Genomic DNA, 23312 nt, shown 5'->3' on the forward strand with positions numbered 1-23312 from the left:
TGGACCCTCTCTCTCTCTCTTCTCTGCGGCCCGTGCACTACAACATCTGGCTCTACAACACTCCCAGAGGGATAAAAACTAGGGACCCCTCCATTGGAGGGGAGGATATATGGAACTCTTGTGGTGGGAACTGTATGGAATTGTAACCCTTTTATCCCACAATCTTGTCGATCATTATTAAATACTAATAAAATTAAAATGAAAGAAAATATGAATGGTTGGGGGGCAGGCACACACATTACCATGCACAAGGACCTGGGTTCAAGTATCTACTCCTTACCTGCAAGGGGGACACTTAACAAGAGGTGAAGCAGGTCTGCAGGTGTCTGTCTCTCTCTCTCTCTCTAGCTTCCCCTCCTCTCACAATTTCTCTCTGTCCTATCAAATAAAGAGAAAAAGGAAGAAAGAAAGAGAGGGAGGGAAAGAAAGAGTGGCCACAGGAACAGTGGATTCATCATTCAGGCACAATAAAATAAAATAATAAAATAAAATGTAAACTGGCCATACCATTAGTTGTAAGCCCGCCTTCCTGGAAAAAAAGTCTAAACTCCTCAGGAGACTCCATCTTGTCCCCACCCCACCCCACCAACCCAGGGGCTCCTTTGATCTCTTGCTCCCCTCCTGGCACTTCTTGGTTCAGCCAAGACTAATGAACTCTATAAGGTCTGCACAGTGGACATCTCTGTACCTACACTTGGAAGGATAACTTAATAAATGTGGGAACTGAAACTTCTTTTTTTTGGTCTTCAGGGTTATTGCTGGGGCTTGGTGCCTGCACTATGAATCCACTGCTCCTAGAGGCTATTTTTTCCCTTTTGTTGCCCTTGTTGTTTATCGTTGTTATTATTGTTGTTGTTGTTATTGCTGTCATTGTTGGATAGGACAGAGAGAAATCGAGAGAGGATGGGAAGATAGAGAAGGAGAAAAAGACAGACACCTGCAGACCTGCTTCATCGCTTGTAAGCGATCCCCCTCAGGTGGGGGCGGGGCTTGAACCAGGATCCTTGTGCTGGTCCTTGAGCTTTGCGCCATATGCGGTTAACCCACTGCGCTACCACCCAGCCCCCTAAGAAACTTCTTATGACATGCTCCTTCCCCCAGGGAGAGCTCACACTATCTTCCTAACTATCTCCATTAAAACGTGGACGGACTTAGATCACAGAAAGTGCAGTGTGTTATTAAAAACACGTTTCTCCTCCACAGTAAAAAAAATAAATAAAATAAAAAATAAAAGTTGAGAACTTCTAACTAGTGATATACTTTAAATTTATTTTTATGAGAGTTCTAACTAGTATTTTTTTTTTTTTATTTACTTTTTATCAGAGAGGTCAAAAAAAGCTGCTCAGCTTTTTTATAAAGTGGCTCTGGGAGTCAAATGTGGCCCTCAGTCATGCAAGTTATGAGCTTTGATATGCTAAGCTATCTCCCAAGCGCAAGAATTTCTGATTACTAAGAAAACAAAAAGGTAAATCACAAACTGGCGGTAAATTTGACGATTTATTTTAAAATAACAAGACTAAAATATGGAGTGTATGATGAGCTATGTGGATCAAGCTATAAACGATGAAGCTAAATATAGGTCACTTGCTTGGTTCCAGAGATAGTCTAACACTCTCACCAGCATCCCTGAATAGAAAGGCTTTATTTATTTATCTTTAAGGTGTTTGTTTTATTGTTGTTTTATTGTCACCATGGTTTATCACGGGACTCAGTACCAGCACTACAAATCCACTATTCCCGGCAATCATTTAGTCCTTTTTTTTTTTTTTTCTATTTTATTTGATAGGACAGAGAGAAATCAAGATGGGAGCTGCAGACAGGGAAAGAGAAAGAGACAGACACCTACAGACCTACTTCACTCCTAGTGAAGCTTCTCCACTGCAGGTGGGGAGCAGGGGTTTGAACCTGGATCCTTAAGCATGGTAATGTGTGTGCTCAACTGGGTGTGCTACTGCCCTAAAATTTTTGTTGTTTTTTTAATTCATTTATTTATTCCCTTTTTTTGCCCTTGTTGTTTTATTGTTGTAGTAATTATTACTGATGTCATTGTTGTTGGATAGGACAGAAAGAAATTGAGAAAGGAGGGGAAGACAGAGTGGAGGAGAGAAAGACACCTGCAGACCTGCTTCACCGCCTATGAATCGACTCCCCTGCAGGTGGGGAGCCAGGGGCTTACACGGTCCTCGTGCTTTGCGCCACCTGTGCTTAACCCACTGCGATACCACAGAACTCCCCCTAAAGTTTTTTTATTGTAGCAAAAATACCATGTAACATGAAATTTACCAAATCACACTTTATTTTTTATTTTTTTAATACCAGGATTATAGCTGAGGCTTGGTATCTGCACAATTTCATTGCCCCCAAAAGCCATAAATATATTTAATAAAGAGTAAGACAGAGAGACAGAGAAGAGTGAGAGGAGAGACACCTGTAGCACTGCTCCATGAATCATGAAGCTTCCCCAGGCGGGTGTGAACCCACTGAATGTGCCACCACCCAGCCGCCCCAAGTGTGAAGCATACTTACATTGTTGTAAAGCATATATATATTTTTTTTTTTTTTTAAACCAGAGCACAGCTCAGCTGGTTTGCGGTGGTTCAGGCGACTGAACCTGGGACTTTGGAGCCTTTGGCATGAGAGTTACTTTGCATAACCATTATGCTATCTACTCCTGCCCTAACGCAGATCTTCAGAACTTTTTCATCTTGCAAAAATAAGAAAACCACAAAACAAAAAAATTGGATGTATTTTTGGACTTATTTTCTTTTTTTTATTTTATATTTATTTATTTTTAGATAGCTAGAAGTCAAGAGGGAAAGGAATGATAGAGGTGGAGAGAGAGTAGTCTGGGAGGTCCACAGTAGATAAAACTTTGGACTTTCTTTCTTTTTTTTTTTTTAATTCCATTATTTATTTTTTTTCCCTTTTGTTGCCCTAGTTGTTTTTCATTGTTGTTGTAGTTATTATTGTTGTTGTTGTTGATGTCATGGTTGTTGGATAGGACAGAGAGAAATGGAGAGAGGAGGGGAAGACAGAGGGGGAGAAAAAGATAGACACCTGCAGACCTGCTTTACCGCCTGTGAAGCGACTCCCCTGCAGGTGAGCTGGAGGCTTGAACCGGAATCCTTATGCCGGTCCTTGTACTTTGCACCACCTGCACTTAACCCGCTGTGCTACCGCCTGGCTCCCGGGCTTATTTTCTAATGAATTCAAGATATACTATGGAGGGAGGTGAAAAAATCATATACAAGAAGAATTGAGAATGCCTTGCATTTTTTTTTTAATCACCATAGTCAAAATTCTATCACCAATATACAGGAAGTTAGGGTACAATTACATCATCTCTTTAAAAGAAAACACCAGGGCTTCCTCCTGATTGCATGGTGCCAAAAGTATATAGAACTTGGGCCATGGCATATAGCAAGGCAAGTGCCCTACCCAACTATTTTTTTTTAAGATATATTAATTTATCTAATGAAAAGGAGAGAATACGCACAGAGATTTAACTTATGCAATGCCAGGTTCGCATGCAAATAAGTCCTACACTCTACCACTGGGTTACCTCCCTATCCACCCAAATCATTTTATAGCCCAACATAAACTTGATATGAAAAACTGATGTAGAGAAGGAAAATCTTTAAGTCAGTTTTATTTATGAATACGTATATATAAATCTTAAATAAAAATAAACATAATTGAGCAAAAAAATTAAATGATAGAATTTACCCCTAGAATGCAAATTGGTTTAACATAAAAAAAATCATCAATGTCATTCATTAGTAGGTTAAAGAGAAAAATACACTTACTTCAATACAAGTAGAAAAGCATTTGGTATAATTCAACATACGTTTATAATGAAAATGTTTAATAGACTAGGAATTGAGTGTTCCTATCTTTTAAAGCATAAGCTACAAAATTATACATAAATATTTAATTTAACATACCTAATAATTCTAACTAAAAAACAGACACATCCATCTTAAATCAGGAACAAAGTACACTGGAGTTCCTAAGTAAATGAATAAAAGCAAAGAAATATAAATATCAAGATACAAATTTATTACTATCAGATTATCACTTTGTTTTTATTCAAAACGCCCTGACTCTTTCAGAAAGATTCTCTAGGAAACGCCAATCTCTATTCTTCAAACAACTTCATGAGTTAAAGCAGACATCATATGTAATTTCACAAATCAAGCCCCTGAAAGCTCTCACCATTCCATTCTCTTTACATACCCTGAGAAGACAACTTGAACAATTACCATCTTACCATCCTGGCAGGCAAGGACTTTGGAGTTAGCATAAATAGTACAAGTGAGGCTTTAACTACATTCTCTCTTTTCTCCTTCTTAATCATATGTGTCATAATCCAGTTCCTCAGTCCCAGAGCCCAGCTCCAAAGTATCCCATTTTCCCATACTCATCCACTAGTATACCCAAATGTTGGTTTGCTGTCTCCACCACTAATGAAAAAAAAAGTAACAAATGCAAAGGAGGATTTAAATGGGAAGAAGACACAGAAGAACTATTCTTTTTTTGGGATTTCCAGTATGATGCTAAAGGTAGAACCATAAGGCTGTGCATAGGCATGGGTCGAACTATTGCAGGTCAAACATCAGGGTTCAGATCAATGCATCAAGATGACAAAACTGACAGTAGCAACTAAAGACTAACCGATGATGGTGACACCTAGGGAAGATAAGACTGTAGAAAATGAAGGGGGGGGAAGTGGGGGAAGAAAAGACAAAGTAATCAGTGTAACACATAAGTATAAATAGCTTTTGGTGCTGGCAAAAGAACTCACTTGAACAGTGGTCTGCTTTGCCGTGTGCCTGACCCAGGTTTGAGTAGTCAAAGCTCCGTGCTATAGTTTCTTCCCACCCCACCCGGTCTTGCTTTTCTTTTCTGAAAATGCATGGAGCTGTGAAACTCCAGAGATGATAAAAACAAAACAAAAGCCTGTGGGTTCTATTTCCTTTAGAGCACTGTTTATATTCAAAGGATTCAGGGCGGGCTGTGCTGGATGCCACTCACCATCATTACATTCTCCACCGACATGGATCTCAGCGCACAGTTACCACTGAAAGACTAAGCACAAGGTGGAGCCTTGGTGTTAGCTGCTCTAAAGCCCATGAAAGGCTCTTCTAAAAAGGATAGCGCTTCTACAAACAGGACAGGAAGCAAAGTCCTAAAGGACCCACAGGGGTACAGAAGAAAAACACTGAGCTATTATTATTGTAACATCTTTGTAACTATGACTGAGGCCTAGTGAATGTGAATTATAACAAATTATCTAAATCTCCAAGCTGTTCATTCAACAAGCTTTTAATGAGCACCAGCTTCAAACCTGGTGTCACAGAGAATGCAAGTAGAAGACAGGGTGCTAGCCCTCAAGGAGCTTACAAAAACAGAGAGATGATTCAGGCAGCATGTGATACAGAGTGCAACTTTTGAAACAATAGAGATCCACAGAGCAGGGAACAGTCAATTAGAGCAGAAGAGTAAAAATTGGATAAGCAAGGACTGGCAGAGTGCCTGGAATGAGGAACGCTGAGAGGCAACGTGGCTTGAGCAAGAGCTTTCATTCAACTGGCGGAACTAGGGGAGCCTGGACACAGGCTGGGGCTTGGGTCAGACCGATGTGCAGGATGTAATCCCTCTGTTCATGAAGAATCAGTTGCTTGCTTCCTTCCTCTCTACTTCCCACATTGCTCTGTCTTATGAAAATGAAACTCATGCAGAGTAGGGTCAGTTTCAGAAGTCGCATCATCTGTGAGCAACTGATCAGAGAATTCCAAGCAGGGGAACACCTGTTTGACTGCATACTTTCCCTTATATTTTCAAATCAAGTGATCAGGAGCAAAATATTCTGGACCCTCCTCATAAGGACCAACTTATGGAGATAATTTATTCATCTCTGGTCAGTTATCCCCAAAGCTATGTGCACCCAGGGCCTTCCTCTAAGATCACAGAGGGCCCCAGAAGTCCCACCTCCTACTCAGGGAAACCTCACTGGCTTCAGAGAAGGGTGGATTCCACTCCAGATCTCATCGATGATTTTCACTGGCACTCCAGGAGACTTAAATTGCTTGGAAAGTCTCAGCATATTTTCATTCAGTTCATTTTCAGCACCTTCTTGATATTTAACTGTGAGTTAGGGTGGGAGTAAGTCCGTTTAAGTGCCAAGGAAGGTAGGCAGCAGAGTGATTTTGGGTAAAAGGAGAACTCTGTGATTTGAGAATAGCAAAATGGCTAGGGTAAGGATCTCGGGGTCTATCCCAAGAACATCTGGGTTTAATACTGTGAAAGAAAATGCTGTCATGCCTCTTCTTCAATAAAGACAGAGCTGGGCTGAGTCAAAGGCAGTGGTCTGAAAGGAAGGAGCCCTCATAGACTCCAGGGTCAGAAGTTTACACAGGAAGTACACAGGAGGCAGAAGAACCTGACTACAGCAGCATGGGTGGAGCAACAGCACTGAGCAAGGCCTCAAAGGAGCTAGTCACAGGGAAATGGTGGCAGTAGATGTGGGGTCTCTTCTCTCCCCTGTGGGAGGTGCTCTGGCAAGGTGTCTCTTGGCCCCATCACAAAGTACTAAAATTCTAGAAGTGGGACATCAGTATGTAGGGGACAGGAACAAGGCTCAGGGTTTCAGCAGGAGGCGTGTCCCCGGCCACTTGAGCCACAGGAAGGGGACCAGGCGGCGGGTGAAGGTGGTGGTGAAGGTGTAGATGAGTTCCTGGGACTCCGCATTAGTGAAAGTCACGGTGCCTCCTTCGTAATCCAGGGCAATGCCCACTCTCCGGGGCCGCAGTGCTGGGAAGAGCTCAGCCTCGGGGCTGGTGTTGGCCCAGATGCCCGCAGAGGAGAGGCGCAGTGCCCACACCCCATCTTCTGGTCGCAGCGAGAGGTCTCCCTTCCTCTTCATCGAGTCTCTGGCCACCCCCACCATGCAGCTTTCTAGAACTTCCTCCTCTTCTTCCTCCTCTGCTTCTTCTTCATCTCCTAAGGACTCCTCCTCATCATCTGTTTCCCAATCATCATATCTGTCCCCATAGCCAGGCTCCTCTTCTTCTTCTTCCTCTTCCCCTTCTTCCTCCTCACCCCCCTCATCTTCACTCTCAGACCACCCTTCCCTCTCCACCTCTACTTCCCAGTAGACCTTGCCCCAGGTGAAGCCTTTACTGCCCAGCACCCCTGGCTCACAGTCAAACTGCTGGGGGTGCAGGTAAGTACTGTGATACAGGCTACTGTAGGTGACACACTTCCAGTCCTCCGACAGCTGCAGGTACCCACTGGCCGACTGTGGGTCCAGTGTGACACTCACTGTGGGGACAGAGGAAGAAGTAACAGTATCATTGTTGGGCCAGTGACCATAGTGTCCACAGGAGAGATGCCACACTACACAAACCAAGGGCTGTGAGTGGTACAATGAGCACATGACCATGGGATCAAACGCAAGCACAGCACCGGGGTCTGGAACATAGGTGGCCTTTGGCCCCGCAATGCTGTAGTTAGTTGGCTCTGAATACAGGAGTCACATGGTCAGGCAGATGAGAAGAAACTTAGTCACAGAGAAAGAACTAGTGACAGACCTTATCAGAATAGAATAACCAAACACAGGGCAAAGAAAGGTCAAAATATGCAAGACAGGGACTTGAGTAGCTGGGAAATTCTCACTGTTGCAGAGAGAAAAGACTCTTGGAGTCATACAGAGGGCAGTTAGTGGGAGAATATTTTTCATTTGAAGTAAATGAGGGAAACAATATATATAGTGATTTTGTTTAATATAAGACACTCACCTATCTTATACTCCAAGTCTCTGAGCAGCTTCCCTGGGAATAAAAAATAAAGGACAGCAATGACCCTCAGGGCCAGGAAACTTAAGGGTTCACTTCTTAGTTGGACAGTTTTAAATTTTTTACCCAGGTTTCATTCCTGAAACCTCAAGAGAAAAAAAAAAAAAGATAATAACCAGGAAGCCCTCAGAGGGGTCAGAGACTGTGACAGTAAGGAGTCTATCTCTTTTTTGTTTTGTTTTGTTTTGTTTTGTTTTGTTTTTTCTTTTTCTTTTCTTTTCTTTTATTTATTTATTTATTTATTGCCTTCAGGGTTCTCACTGGGGCTCAGTGCCTGGAGGCCATTTTTCCCATTTTTGTTGCCCTTGTTGCCCTAGTTGTCATTATTGTCATTGTTGTTATTGCTGCTGCTGTTGTTGTTGGATAGGACAGAGATAGCTTGTGAAGCGACCCCTGCCCCCTGCAGGTAGGGAGGCAAGGTCTCGAACTAGGATCCTTACAACAGTCTTTGCGCTTCACACCATGTGTGCTTAACCCACTGCACTACCTCATAGCCCTGTAGTCTTTCTCAGCTCCTAATTCTCACCCTGATGCTATCCCCACTCCTTACCTTGGAATTCTCTCAGGCCTCGTTGCAGAGACTGAAGTTTATCTGTGAGTTCACATGTTCTTTTTTTTACTACTCGAGCAATGGGTTTCCCAATCCAGAACTTCTTCCGTTGGTACCTGAGAAGATAACAACAGATGTTAAAATGCTAAGTTCTTGCATTTCTCTCAATCTCTGTAATACTATGAAGTGGGTAGGAAAGAAATGACCATCTCAGTGAAGAGGGAGGAAAACAGGTTCAAAGATACTAAATGAACTGCCCAAGGCTGAAGTGGGACTTTTGACCAGCAGCAGACTCAACAGTCATTGTTTTTGCCTATGAAGTCACATTCCTATCTTACCCTTTCTCAGAAAAGGATATTAAGCCAAGGAGTTGAGATTACAGAGAGAATTTATTCCAATAGCGAACAAACCTCCAGTTCTCACAAGGTGTGTTCTTGTTTCTCAACAAGGATGGGACAATTATTAAGATCATCAGGATAAGCAATGGGACCCTGGTACCTCTGACATCATATTGTTCCCTATTAATCCAAATAAATCATGGTCAAGAGCAAGGGGTGAGGACACAGACATCAAAGAATAAGGCACACTATGGAAAGGAAATTCTTTTACCTGTTCACGAAATCTCTGGTATCCTGCAAGGGAAACACAAGCATCAATATGAATCTAAGAAGACTTCCATCATAGGTACCAGCATCGTATTACAGATGGGGATGCATCAATGAACAAATGCAGTGCCTCCCGCATGGAGCTGACATTCCAGTGAAAGCACTGGGCAAAACAAAACAATCACAGTGACAGAGAAAAAATTATGATAGAGCCAAATTCTGAGGAGATGACACTTGGGCTAAGATTTAAAGAATATGTTGGCTGGTACATTCTAGATCCTAAGAAGAAAAATAATAGGCCCCCCAGGAACATGTCTAAAATGGTTCTCCTAGCTTTCTTCTACCCTAAAATCCCTAATCTCATCTGCTCTAATCCTACTTTTTGGTTCCTGTACATTAACCATCTTGTCTCAACTTAGGTCATGCCACCTTCCAGACACCAAGCTACAGATGCTACCAAGACTCCACCCCAACTTCTCTGGACAGAGGACCTCACCAATGTGTCCTGGACCCTCACATCTCCAGAGCTCTGGTTCCCTAGGGAAAGACAGAAACAGGCTGGGGGTATGGATCGACCTGTCAACGCCCATGCTCAGTGGAAAAGCAGCTATAGAAGCCAGAACTCCTACCTTCTGCTCCCCATAAACAATCTTGATCCATACTCCCAGCTGAGGAGAAGTGATAGGATGAAGATAAGAGGACTCTGCATTCCAGTTCCAGCAGCACCCAGAGAGAAGGAAAAGGAGAGGGATATATGGAGGTAGCGATGATGTTATGAGTGGCTTAGAGGGGAAGAGAAGATTGAATCAGAAAAAGAAGGGGCAACTATGTATAAATTTGGAGAGAGAGTTGTAGAGAAGATGGTTGGCACATGTCTACAACTTTAGGGGAACTGTGGTGAATTGCAGTGGGGAGAGTAAAGATTCAGAACTCTGGTGGTGGGAATGGTGTGGATTCAAGCCTCTCCCTCCCCCTCCCCCCTCCCTCCCCTCCCCTTCCTTTCCCTTCCTCCCTTCCTTCTTCCCTTCCTTTTCTCTTATAATAGAACCCCTAGAGTTAATAGGTGGGAAATGGCCAACCAACAAGAATATATTTCCCAGGTCATGTACCTAAACTCCAGGCAATGGGGTGTGAAAGAAAGCAATAATTACAATTTAGTGTCAGGATATCTGTTTGGCTTTTCTGTTTTGTTTTATTTAATAGAGATGCTGCTTCCACACCTTCTTTTTTTCCAGCTGGATTTTGCATATACTGGTGGGTGAGCCCAACTCTGGCTATACAGCTGAGGACACATTCTTTAAAGTTAGTAGAACAGCCAGATGGCAGGAACCCAGCTCTCTGGAGGATCTCAAGGACAACAGCCCTGAAAACTAAACATCTTTCATCATTGAAATGCTACTGAGAAACTAACTTCCATTTTCTGTTTTTTAATATTTATTTATTCCCCTTTATTGCCCTTGTTGTTTTATTGTTGTAGTTATTATTGTTGTGGTTATTAATGTCATCGTTGTTGGATAGGACAAAGAGAAATGGAGAGAGGAGGGAAAGACAGAGAGGGGGAGAGAAAGACAGACACCTGCAGACCTGCTTCACTGCTTGTGAAGCAACTACCTTACAGGTGGGGAGCCAGGGGTTTCAACCAGGATCCTTACACTGGTCCTTGCACTTTGTGCCACGTGCACTTAACCCGCTGCGCTACAGCCTGACTCCCTAACTTCCATTTTCTATAAACCCCTATACATGAGTTTGATACAGCACTTGGCTATGCCATATAGATGAATGAAAGAAGACAACATGAGCATAGTGACCCAGTCTGTAGGCTGATATATGGACCAGGTGAGCTAGTGTTGTGGCAGTAGAGACACAGAAGTTGCATATTCCAGGCATGTGTGAGACTGACTCCGCTGGCACACAGGTTAAGGACAATCAAGGACAGACCAAGGTTTGAGCAGGTGGGAAGATGGTGGTGTCAGCTATGTAACAGGAGAATGGAACCAGAAGGGAGTGCTTGTGAAATGTTAGTTATTTCCCTTTCATGAGTCTCAAGCCTACATAAAAGTCTGCTAATTTTTTGTTTTACTTATCCCACAACATTCACTGTTTCTTATGACCTTGAACTGCTCTAGAAACCTGGGATAGGATAGCTTAAAAAGAGACACAAATTCCTATTCTTGTTAAGAGCTGACCATCTAGGAAAGGAGATAGCAAACAATCAACATAACAAATACATTATATTATTCTATTATGGGATCCATGTTATAAGAAAAAAAAAAGAGGAGAGTGAAAAGGACTGGGGGGGGGGGGGGCAGATAGACCTCTTCAAAAGAGAAAGGTCTGAGAAAGAAATAGTTGCTGGTTTCAGAAACTCAGGAAAAGTGTTGGGCTCTGTTCCAGGAAAAATCATCAAAGAAATCAGAAATTATACCCCATTCCACTATGATGTGACTGCCCAGAGACCAGTTGTGAGTTTCTGGTAAATCCTCCTAATCTGCCCCTCAAAACAAGTTAAATTCAAGTCAGCTTCAGAGAATGGGGTAGCAAATTCGAGACAGCCTATGTCAACAAGTCTGCTAACACCTCGTGTAAAAGGGTAAATAAATGGGCAATGGAAGGAGGAGGGGCTAGGGGGTCCATGAGAGCATATCCTGCAACATGGAAGTTGTTAGAACACTAGGAAGGGAGAGATTAAGGGATGTGTAAGGGTTAAGACAGTAAGCAGACCGGGAGTCAGGCGCAGCAGGTTAAGTGCATGTGGCGCAAAGTTCAAGGACTGGCGTAAGGTTCCCAGTTCAAGCCCCTGGCTCCCCACCTGCAGGGGAGTTGTTTCCAGGCGGTGAAGCAGGTCTGCAGGTGTCTATCTTTCTCTCCTCCTCTCTCTTCTCTCTGTCCTATCCAACAACGACATCAACAACAATAATAACTACAACAACAATAAAAACAAGGGCAACAAAAAGGAAATAAATAAATATTAAAAAAAAAAAAAAAACGTAAGCAGATCAGAGAGGAAGGGACCCAGAGACCAATGAAGAAATCTTTCTCCCAAAGGACAGAAAAGGGACAATGCAGGAGTCCTAATCAACCTGCAGCTACACATAGGCCTCGGAGAGAATCATCCTGTCCAAGACTCCTAGAGGTCCTTCCACCCCTGACACTCTTGGGGCAATCTGAGCAGAGCAGAGGCTGGGGTATGAACCACAGTCATACCTTTGCATGGGCCATACCTGGGGCATCAAGGAAAGAAAAAAAAAAACACTCAAGAATGGAGCCAACAATGGGAAAGAAAGAGGAGCAATCTGTATCCTGACCCATCCAGGGCTGAACCAAGGAGGGTGTGGGTATCTCTTTATCCTCTCCTATTCCCTAACTTCCTTCCTCCTTAGTAAAGTCCTGCTATTCCCACTTCAGAGACACTGATTTCCTTTATTATATTTGGCAAAAGTTCTATTTTATATCTTTTGTCCTCCTGTTTCTCCTTCTTATCTGTATTTCTCTATATATTTTTGGATCATGGCCCCTGGTTTATTTATTTTATTTTATTTTATTTTATTTTATTTTATTTTATTTTATTTTATTTTATTTTATTGGCTCCAGGGTTATCGCTGTAGCCCTACCACTGGCTGGAGATAACCAGTTCCTGGAGGAGACCGTGAGTGGTTTCACTGCAGACAGGCCCAGCTACTCCAAATCATGCCAAGTGGAGACTGAGGACTATCATGTAAGCCTTCTCCTAGCCCACAAAGGCAGGAAGATCAAATAGGGTCCTTCCAATCATTCTGAACCACACTTAATTCAGGCAAGTATCATTCATTTATCTGGGAAGCTCTCAGAAAAAGCTGTGATATTATCTCAACTTGGCATCCTATACTCCAGTCTAAAACTTTCCTCTCTAAGTATAAAGGCCACCTCCCCCAATTATTCCAAAGACACTCTGCTCTTCACCCCCCCCCCCCATGCCCCTAGAACGAGAGAAGACCTCACCCATCTGGGTGGCCCATCTCCTCCAGACCCTTGGGGTCCTTGACAGAAGCCACTTTCTCAGTCAGTAACCACTACAGGCTTCCTCATCTCCAGAACCACATAAAGCTTCCACTGGACAAATGTCTGCCAGTGATTTATTCTAACAGTGATAGTAGTGATAAAGTTGCAGAATAGTAAAGTATTGATGATGTCCCCTACCATTTCTACAGTAATATAAAAACTTTAAAATATTTTATTTACTTAATAACATGACACAGAAAGAGGGGAGAAGAAGACAGAGAGGGAGCCAGAGAATCACTCTGGCACATGTGATGCCAGGGATCAAACTCAAGACCTCATGCTTGAGAGTCCAACACTTTACCCATTGTGCCACCTTCCAGATCATTTTAAAACATTTTTTTTAGTAGAAAGTTTACTTTTGGAAGCCACACTTTGTCAGTTTTCTCTACCCATGTGATTGCTGGAATAAGTGGGAACAGGTAAGGATTTTCACCCCCATGTTTGAGAGGAGGTGATTCTCCAGGCCCAGGACCCGCAGCAGGATCTCCCTGTCTGGGGAAGGTCTCTTACCTGCAACAGTTCTGTGGCCGGCTGCTGGGCCTTGCCCTCCAGCTCAGAGATGATGTGTGCCAGCCGGTCCAGCTCCCCAACACCTTTGGTCTTGTACTTTTCCCTGCCCTCCGTGAGCTCCTGCTCCAGCTTCTCCAGCTCGTCCAGCAGGTGCTGCTCACGCTCCCTCAGGAACTGATGGCCCTGCTCAAACTCAGCCACAATACTCTGCCTCTGCTCCTGAAGCTTCTTCTGCAAGGGTAGGAGAGGGAAGAGGGAAGTGAGTCCCCCTGGAATCATGTTAGAGGTGCACAAGGCGGGGTCTTCTCCTTAACTTACCTCCATTTATGAATTCCCTAACATTCAGGCTCAAAGTAGATCCACTAAGTCAATCAGTTTGCTTTCCTCGGCTGCCTTTCAATTAAAACTCTGACTGCATGACTGGCCAGTGCCAGGCAATTCAGTATGCTGTGGAGATCTTTGAAGAACTCTATGAACCAGCACACTCTGTTCTCTGGATACCAATCTCTGCCACATCTCCTAGGAAGTTTTCCTTGATTAATTTCACCCAAGTCTGCTCAGTCATTTAGGTTGGGGTTTCATCAGTGTCTACCCACACTAAGGGTCTGGGGGTGCTTCTTGATGCTCCCCTGCTTTAATGCTTTACTCTTGCCCTTTTTCAGGATCTAATCACTCACTGCTGAGCATGACTCCAAATCCTCCAAATATCCACGTTTCATCATCAACTTGCCCCATGGAGAATTCAAGTTTCACCAATATTCCCCCCTCTTGACTCATCCCTGATCAGCACATAGTGTGCTATTTGTTTCTTTCTTTTCTTTGCTTTTCTTTTATTAATGAGAAAGATAAGAGGAGAGAAAGAAAGAGCCAGACATCACTCTGGTACATGTGCTGTTGGGGACTGAACCCAGGATCTCATGCTTGAAAGCCTAGTTCCTTAGCCACTGCACCACCTCCTGGACCACAATATGCTGTTTATTTTCTAACTGCTGAGTCATGGTTTCTAACTGCTGAGTCAGCACCTTCACTTGACACAGTGCCATCTCAGCTGGTGCTGTCTTCTGTGCCCTCACCTCAAGGCCTATTCTGCATCCATCTCCCTCCTTCAAAACCCATCATGTCTCTCTCACCGTCTTTAAAGGAAGAATGAGGTGATGCACCTGGTTGAGCATACATATTTCAGTGCCCAAAAACCTGGGTTCAAGCCCCCAGTCCTCACCTGCAGGGGAACACTTCTTGAGTGGTGAAACAGTATTGCAGATATCTCTCTTTTTCTCTCCCTCTCTATCTCCCCTGTCCCTCTTGATTTCTCCCTGATTCTACCCAATGACTAAATTAATTTTTTTTTAAAAAAAAGGAAGGATGAAGCCAGACCTTACTCAGCAGTACCCTATCCTCTGGCAACAATGTCCAAACATGGCCCTACAACTGCCAGAGAGAAGGAGAAGCCTTAGCTAGCACCTAGGTTTTATACTTATCAGGCGAAAAAAGCCCCACAGGGTGGAAATACTTGGGCTAAAACCCAGGTCTCTTGTCTGCCAGGTCAGTGTTCATTCCTGGGTGAGCTCAGCTTGCCTCCAAGCTGCCTCTCTACTTCTCAGGCCTCCCTGCTCCACATGATCCACTTCCTCGGGGATTTCTCACAACAGCCTCACTTACCAGCACAGCCATGATATCGGCTTCTCCCTTCACCTGAAAACCCTGGATTTTGTCTCTGTCTCTTCTTAGGATACTCAGGTGGTTCAGGATTTTTTCCTGCAGAAAGACAAACAGTGGGAAAGACGCACACTCTGAATTAGGACAGGAAGGAAGACTCTGCCTAGCTCTTTGTCCAGCAAGAAACTTCAGAGGGGTACAACAAAGCACCCCCAGTGGGGTAGCAGGGAATCTACAGAGGTAGAGGGGTTACCCTGTGGGGCTGGGCGGCCTTCTCCACCAGGATGGCCGTGTGCAGCCTGTGTTCCCGAGATTCCCGGCATATCACACACAGCAGCTTCCCATCGTCCTCGCAGTAGTAGTGCAGCTTTTCCTGGTGCCGTTCACACAACCTGGTGTCCTGCTGTTCTCGGCTCACGTTTCCTGGCTGCCTACCCTTGTCCACCTTTAGCCGCTCAATGTTCTCTACCAGGCTGGCCAGCTGCCACACAGGTCGGATATTCTCCTTCTTAAAAGCCTTCTTGCAGAGGGGACAAACAGGGCGCCCCCCTGAGATGGGGCGGACGTCAGTGGTACAGCTACGGCAAAAGACATGGCCACAGTCTATAGTCACAGGGTCCCGCAGGTAGTCAAGGCAGATAGAGCAGGTCACCTCCTCCTCCAGGCTCCGCAGCGGGGCTGATGTGGCCATGGTGTCTTTAGCTCAGAAAAGTCTCTGTTCACTGGCAGGATCTTCTCCTCCCTGAAGATGAAACATGGAGTTAAGAGCAGGCACAAGCAGGGGCAGAGGTGGTAGTCTCACATAGGCCGTCAACTCCAGCCACTGATCAGTCAACTCTTACAACTATTTAAATGGCTCACACAATATCACAGCAAGTGATCTTACCAGTCACCTAGTCTAACTCTTGCACCTCACTGAGGAGGAAACTGAGGCCCTGAGAAGGTGCTTTAGTAGAATGAGAAACAGAGTCCACGTAATGTTGCTGGGAAACTTTTTCCCAGACCCTTTCCTTCTATCTGCTAGGAAACTGCTCAGACATACCAGTTATGATAGAAAAAGACATCAAGGGGCCACGTGGTGGTGCATCTGGTTAAGCACTCACATCACAGTGCACAAGGACCCAGGTTCAAGCCCCTGGTACCCAAATGCAGGGGGAAAGCTTGTCGAGTGATGAAGCAGGGCTACAGGTGTCTTTTTGTCTCTTTCCCTCTCTATCTTCCCCTCTTCTCTCAATTTCTATCTGTTTCTATTCAATAATAAATAAATAACATTAAGAAAAAAGAACAAGACATCAATAATTATTCGCTGGAATACTTATGACCAATCTACAGCACACACTAGTTACACAGTGCTCCCTCAGTAATGCTGTGTACGAACTGTGTATTTTTCATGGGGGTGGGGGGAGTCCTGACAAAATAAAGAGACTCCTTGTATGTGCTTCTCCTTGTCTTTTCAAAGACAAAGAACCCTGAAGTACTTTTTATCAAGACTCAAGAAACACCAAGCATCTGAGTCCTAATGTCCCCCTTTATAGAAGTTTCCCTGAGCTGGGTTGCAGATTCAACTTGGCTAGCTTTCCCTAGAAAGATCTACCTCAGGGTTGAGTGGTAGCAACCTGGTTGAGTGCACACGTTAAAATGCTCAAGGACCTGGGGTCAAGCCCCTAGTCCCCACCTACAGGAGAGAAGATTTGCGAGTGGTGAAGCAGTATTGCAGGTGTCTCTGACCCTCTCTATTTCCCCTTGCCCCTCAGTTTCTGGTTGTCTCTAGCCAATAAATAAATAAAGATAGGGGCTGGGTGGTGGCTCCCCTGGTTAAGTGCACATGTTACAGTGTGCAAGGACCTGAGTTCAAGCCCCCAGTCTCCACCTGCAGGGGGAAAGCTTTGCAAGTAGTAGAAGCAGGGCTGCAGGTCTCTCCCTCTCCCTCCTTCTTTCTCCCTCCCTCTCTCTCTCTCTCCACCTCCCCCCCTTCCCTCTCAATTTCTGGCCGTCTCTATCCAATAAATTTAAAAAATATTTACAGGGGAGTCAGGCGGTAGCACAGTGGGTTAAATGCAGGTGGCTCAAAGTGGAAGGATTGGAGTAAGGATCCCAGTTCGAGCCTCCGGCTCCCCACCTGAAGGGGGGTAGTTTCACAAGCAGTGAAGCAGCTCTGCAGGTGTCTGTCTTTCTCTCCCCCTCTCTGTTTTCCCCTCCTCTCTCCATTTCTCTCTGTCCTATCTAACAATGACAACATCAATAACAATAATAACTACAACAATAAAACAACAAGGGCAACAAAAGGGAAAATAAATAAATAAATATAAACAATTATAATTAAAAAATCACAAAAAAGTATATATATATATGACTCTCATGCCTGAGATTCAAGTCCCAGGTTCAATCCCTTGCACCACCATAAGCCAGAGCTGATCAATGCTCTGGTAAAAAATAAATAAGTAAAATACAAAAAACACACGTAAAAGAAAAGAAAGATCCACCTCCACTCAACCTGCTGACAACACGACCTAGACATACTGAATTCACTCCAGTTGAGACTGCTTCTTGTAGTTGGCCTGGTTATTCCAAGAATAACAAGGGTGAGCTGTTCTAGCTGGGCTCATGACGGAAATCAGTAGGAGGCATCCTCAGGTGACTGTGACTGTAACATCTTGATGAGGGTTCAGCCCTCAACGGGAGCATGGTAGCTGACCACAGAGGAGTTCAGTCCTGTTTTATCTTTGTAGTTCTGGCCCATTGCCTGAGGTTAGGAACCTCTACATACCTAGCAACAGTTGCTTCCTGCCCAAAATGCTGTATGGCAACAGCAAACTCATTCAAGTGCTCTGAGTCTGAATTTATCCACCCATGAAATAGCTGCATAATATTTTTATTAGTGTGTTGAAAGTGCAGAGCCTACTTGTGACACAGAGGAAAATCTACAAGAATCTAAAATTTGCTTCCCAAATCCAGTGAGTCTTCAAAGCACAAAGAAAGAAAGAGAGGAAAGGTAAAGTGGCAGCAACGGAGGAAAAATCAACGACAGTGACACATGCTTCATGGGCTAAGGGCTGAGGAATTTGCTCTGTAAAGATCCATGGGAGACAGCTAGAGCCTCTGTTGGGACGAGACAGCAGACAGGATGCACAACTAACACTAGGCTGGAATGGAGCATTTGGAATCACAGGTAAATCTAAACTATTACTATTACACAGTCAGTACACTGCAACAGAGTTCAGTGACCTTGAACTTATTTACCGTAGTGATGTGAATGAACTAGAAATAACACACACACACAGAGGCAGTAAGTTCCAAAGGAAAAGCAAGACAGGAATTACTTCTTGAGACTCTAATACATTGCATACGAGAGGTACATGTGCTTTATAGAGTAGTGTACGATGTAACGGTGATTATACTGCTGACAACAAACTTCAACTGGAAGCTCCAAGAAATTTAGGTGTGACTTTCAGAGTTGTAATGACGCCACACCTATGGTAATCTAATTTTTCCCCCCTCCAGGGTTATCACTGGGGTTCGGGGCCTGCATTATGAATCCACTGCTTGTAGAGGCTATTATTTCCCTTTTGTTGCCCTTGTTGTTTATCAGTGTTGTTATTATTGTTGTTGTTAGATAGGTCAGAAAAATCGAGAGAGGAGAGAAAGGCAAAACGGAGGAGAGAAAGATAGATAGTGGGGGGCAGGCAGTGATGCACCTGGTTAAGCACTCACATTACAGTGCACAAGGACCCAGGTTCAAGCCCCTGGTCCCCACCTGCAGAGGGAAAGCTTTTGAGTGGTTGAAGCAAGGCTGCAAGTGTCTTTTTGTCTCTCTCCCTCTCTATCTCCTCCTCCTCTCTCAATTTCTCTCTATCTCTATCCAATAATAAATAAATAATTTAAGAAAGAAAGAAAGATAGATGGACACCTGCAGACCTGCTTCAACACCCATGAAGCAATACCACCACCACCACCACCACCACCACCACCCCCTGGCAGGTGGTGAGCCAGGGGCTCCAACAGGGATACTAGGGTCCTTGTGCTTCACACCATGTGTGCTTAACCTGCCGCACAACCTCCTGGCCCCCAGTCATCTAATTTTTGACAAGGGTGCCCAGACTATTAAATAGAGAAAAAAGAGAGTCTCTTCAACAAATAGTGTTGGGGAAATTAGGTTGAAATGTGCAGAGTGAAACTGAACCACTACATTTCACCAGAGATAAAAGTAAACTTTAAATGGATCAGGGCCTTGGATGTTAGACCAGAAACTATCAAATACTTAGAGAAAAATATTGGCAGAACCCTTTTCTTTTTAAGTTTTATGGACATCTTCAGGAATACAAATCCAATTGCAAGGAAAACAAAAACCACCACCTAAACACAGAGACCCCTCACAGAATGGGAGAAGATCTTTGTAAGTCATACATCAGACAAAAGGTTAAAGTAGGGAGAGGATATGAACAGAATATTCACCACAGAAGAGATGCAAAAGCCCAACAGACATGTGAAAAAATGCTCCAAGTCAGTGATTGTCTGAGAAATGCAAATAAAGACAACAATGAGGTACCACTTCATTGCTGTGGGAATGTCATACATCAGAAATATAGTAACAGCTGGGAGTATGGCTCGACCTGGCAATGCCCACGTTCAGCAGGGAAGCAATAACAGAAGCCAGACCTTCCACCTTCTGCACTCCATAATGACCCTGGGTCATACTCCCATGGGATTAAAGAATAGGAAAGCTATCAGGGGAGGGGATGGGATACAGAGTTCTGGTGGTGGGAATTGTACCCCTTATCCTATGGTTTTTGTCAGTGTTTCCATTTTATTAATTAATTAATTAATAAAAAAAGAAATACAGTAACAATAAATGCTGGAGAAATTGTGGGGAAAAAGGAACCCTCCTGCATTGCTGATGGGAAGGCAAATTGGTCCAACCCTTATGGACAGCAGTATGAAGAATTCTCAGAAGGCTAGAAGTGGACCTTCCCTATGATCCTACAATTCCTCTCCTGGGGATATATCCTAAGGAACCAAACACACCCATCCAAAAAGATGTATGTTCATAGCAGCACAATTTGTAATAGCCAAAACCTGGAAACAACCCAGGTGTCCAACAACAGATGAATGGCTGAGCAAGTTGTGTTATATATACATAATGGAATAATACTCAGCTATTAAAAATGGTGGTATCACTGTTTTCAGCCAATCTTGGATGGATCTTGAAGAAATCATGTTAAGTGAAATAAGTCAGAAACAGAAGGATGAATATGGGATGATCTCATTCACAGGCAGAAGTTGAAAAACAAGATCAGAAGAGAAAACACTAAGCAGAACCTGAACTGTAGTTGGTGTATTGCATCAAAGTAAAAGATTCTGGGGTGGGTGAGAGGGAGAGTACAGGTCCAGGAAAAGGATAACAGAGGACCTAGTGGGGATTGTATTGTTATGTGGAAAACTGAGAACTGTTATGCATATGCAAACTATTGTGTTTTATACTGTCAAATGTAAAACATTAATCCTCTAATAAAGGGGGGAAATCCTATTTTATTATTAAAATGGCCATTCTACCAAAAGCAATCTGCAATTTCAATGCAATCTCTATCAAAATTCCAATGGCATTTTTCAAGATAATTGAACAACTTGTCCAAAAATTTGTGTAGCCAAAAAAGGCCACAAATTGCCAAAGTACTTCTGAGAAAAAAGGAAAAATATGGAGGCATCTCACTCCCCAATTTTAGTTTATACTACAAAGGTAATAAAAACAGCACGATACTGGAATAAAAAATGGACACTTGGATAGAGTAGAATCAAATGCCCAAAATAAACCCACACATATACCACCACCTAATATATGACAAAGAGGTAAAAAAAACCATTCAGTGAGGTAAAGAATGTCTCTTCAACAGTTGGTGCTGGGAAAACTGGGTAGCCAGCCACATGTGGAAAAGTGAAACTGGACCTAGCACCATACACCAAGGTCAAATCAAAATGGATTAAAGATCTAGATATTAGATCAGAAACTATAAAATGTATAGAAGAAAATGTTGGTGAAACTTTGCAGGACCTTCACATCAAAGATGTATTTGGAAGGGCTAGGTGGTGGCACACCTGGTTGAGCACACACCTTATAGTGCACAAGGACCCAGGTTCAAGCCCCTGTTCCCCACCTGCAGGGGGAAAGTTTCACAAGTGGTGAAGCAGGGCTGTAGGTGTCTCTCTGTCTCTCTCCCACACTATCTCCCCCTTCCCTCTCAATTTCTGGCTGTCTCTATATAATAAATAAATAAAGATAATTTTTTTTAAAAAAAAAAAAAAGATGTATTTGGAGACTCAACACCTTGGGCATGAGAAATGAAAACAAGAGTAAATAAATGAGATTACATGAAACTAAAAAGCTTCAGGTGGGGATAGACAGCTTAACGGTTATGCAAAAAGACTCCCATGCCTTTAGCTCTAAAGTCACAGGTTCAATACCCCACACCAACATAAGCCAAAGCTGATAACTGCTCTGGTTATATATATATGATGTTTATAATTGTTTAAGTGGTTTATGATAGTTTCTCTACGTTTGCATAGGTTTGAAAATGTCCATAGCAATTTAAATCCCCTACAGGTGAGGACCGGGGGCCCGGGTCTTTGCACATAGCAACATGTGTGCTCTACCACATACACCACCGCCCGACCCCTAAAAATATTCTTTAAAAATTAAAAAAAAGAGATGAAAAACATATTCATTCATGTGGAATCTAGAAATCTGATTTACATAAGCTTGCTCAAAAAAAAGAAAATCAAACAAAACAGAAGCAAGCAAACTATAAGACTTATGAGAACTATAGTGGTTATCTTTAGGAGGTGGGAGGATAGAGATACAGAACTTCAGTTGTGGGTGTGGTGTGGAACTATACATTATAATCTTACAGTCTTGTAACAAAGTCTTCATAACAATTTTTTTAAAAAGCTGATTCCATTAAACTCGGGGACATCATATCAGTTAACAGTTATTAAACTAGAGGCTCAGGCAGGGTTCTGACACTAATGTGACATCCATAACAAGCCTTTTTTTTTTTTTTTACCAGAACACTGCTCAGCTCTGGCTTATGGTGTGCAGGGGATTGAACCTGAGACACTGGAGCCTCAGGCATGAGAATTTCTTTGCATAACCATTATGATATCTACCCCTGCCCTCTCTCCTCTTTTGAAGCATACACAAATAGTGTCAAAGTCTGGAATGTACGTCTCCCACATCCCACACAAAAATAAATTCAGGGCAGGGCTACATAGCATAATGGTTATGAGAAAATCAGCAGGGGAAAATGTTAATGTTTAAAGGACTGACTGAACAAAGTGGTGAATGTACAGCACCAACTATTCAATACTGTGGTTAAACAGGCTTATTCTAAACACACACACACACACGTTTCCCCCCACCCCAAAATGACTTTGGGCTTGAAGTCGGTCGGCCTACTATTCGGTTGCAAGCAGCCAGACAGACCCACTTACTTCTGGCTGTGGAGACAACAACGGACGGGTGCCCGAGTTTGAGACAGACAAGGGGAAGCAAGGATATTCATCTGGGAAAAGGCAAACGGAGAGTCAAGCAAGCAGGAAGCATTAGGCCAGCAGGGAAGACTAAAGAACTTAACCAGCTTGGAGCAACGAGAACGCCAGGTGACCCCGTTCGGTTCCGGGCCCGGAAGCCCCATTTAGCGCTCCGGGCGGGAGGGCGCGGTGCGGGGTGCGTGCGCGACTGCGGCTTTTTTGCATCTTTCATGGGGCGCCCGCTACTCACCGGTCCCGAGCAGGGGCCGCACTCCCCCGGTTGTGGTAGCTCCTGTCCCCGGGCGGCCAGTTCCGGGTCGCGAGCTTCACGAGCACCGATGCTCTAGCGCGCCCCCCACCGGCTAATCTCTGGCTCTTCAGAATCCTGCTCCGAGATTTCTGCCAGATCAGCTTCTGGATTGGCTCCTGCGCGGCTCCACCTTCCAATAAGAAACTTTAGACTCCTTTACATCACTAATCACTGGGTAAATTCGGAGGCGGCAACTCAAGTGGGGGGGGGGAAAGGAAAATGAAATAAAGCTAAGCAGAAGGCTGCGCGGGAGCCGCGGCGGGAGT

The 23312-nt window shown here is 43.8% G+C and overlaps 1 protein-coding gene across 1 annotated transcript; it reads right to left on the bottom strand.

Moving 5' to 3' along the window:
* Positions 1-3256: 3256 nt before the first annotated feature.
* On the bottom strand, positions 3257-23083 carry TRIM26 (tripartite motif containing 26). Its single transcript, XM_007532287.3, has 8 exons — positions 22987-23083; positions 15469-15957; positions 15219-15314; positions 13560-13790; positions 9016-9038; positions 8407-8522; positions 7800-7832; positions 3257-7323 (listed from the first exon to the last, which is right to left on the bottom strand). The coding sequence occupies exons 2-8, from the start codon at positions 15904-15906 to the stop codon at positions 6641-6643; spliced, it is 1620 nt and encodes a 539-aa protein (XP_007532349.1). The 5' UTR covers positions 15907-15957; positions 22987-23083; the 3' UTR covers positions 3257-6640.
* Between the last annotated feature and the right edge of the window lie 229 nt (positions 23084-23312).

Source organism: Erinaceus europaeus, chromosome 4 (genome assembly GCF_950295315.1).
Source record: "Erinaceus europaeus chromosome 4, mEriEur2.1, whole genome shotgun sequence".
In the NCBI taxonomy this organism is placed as follows: domain Eukaryota; kingdom Metazoa; phylum Chordata; class Mammalia; order Eulipotyphla; family Erinaceidae; genus Erinaceus; species Erinaceus europaeus.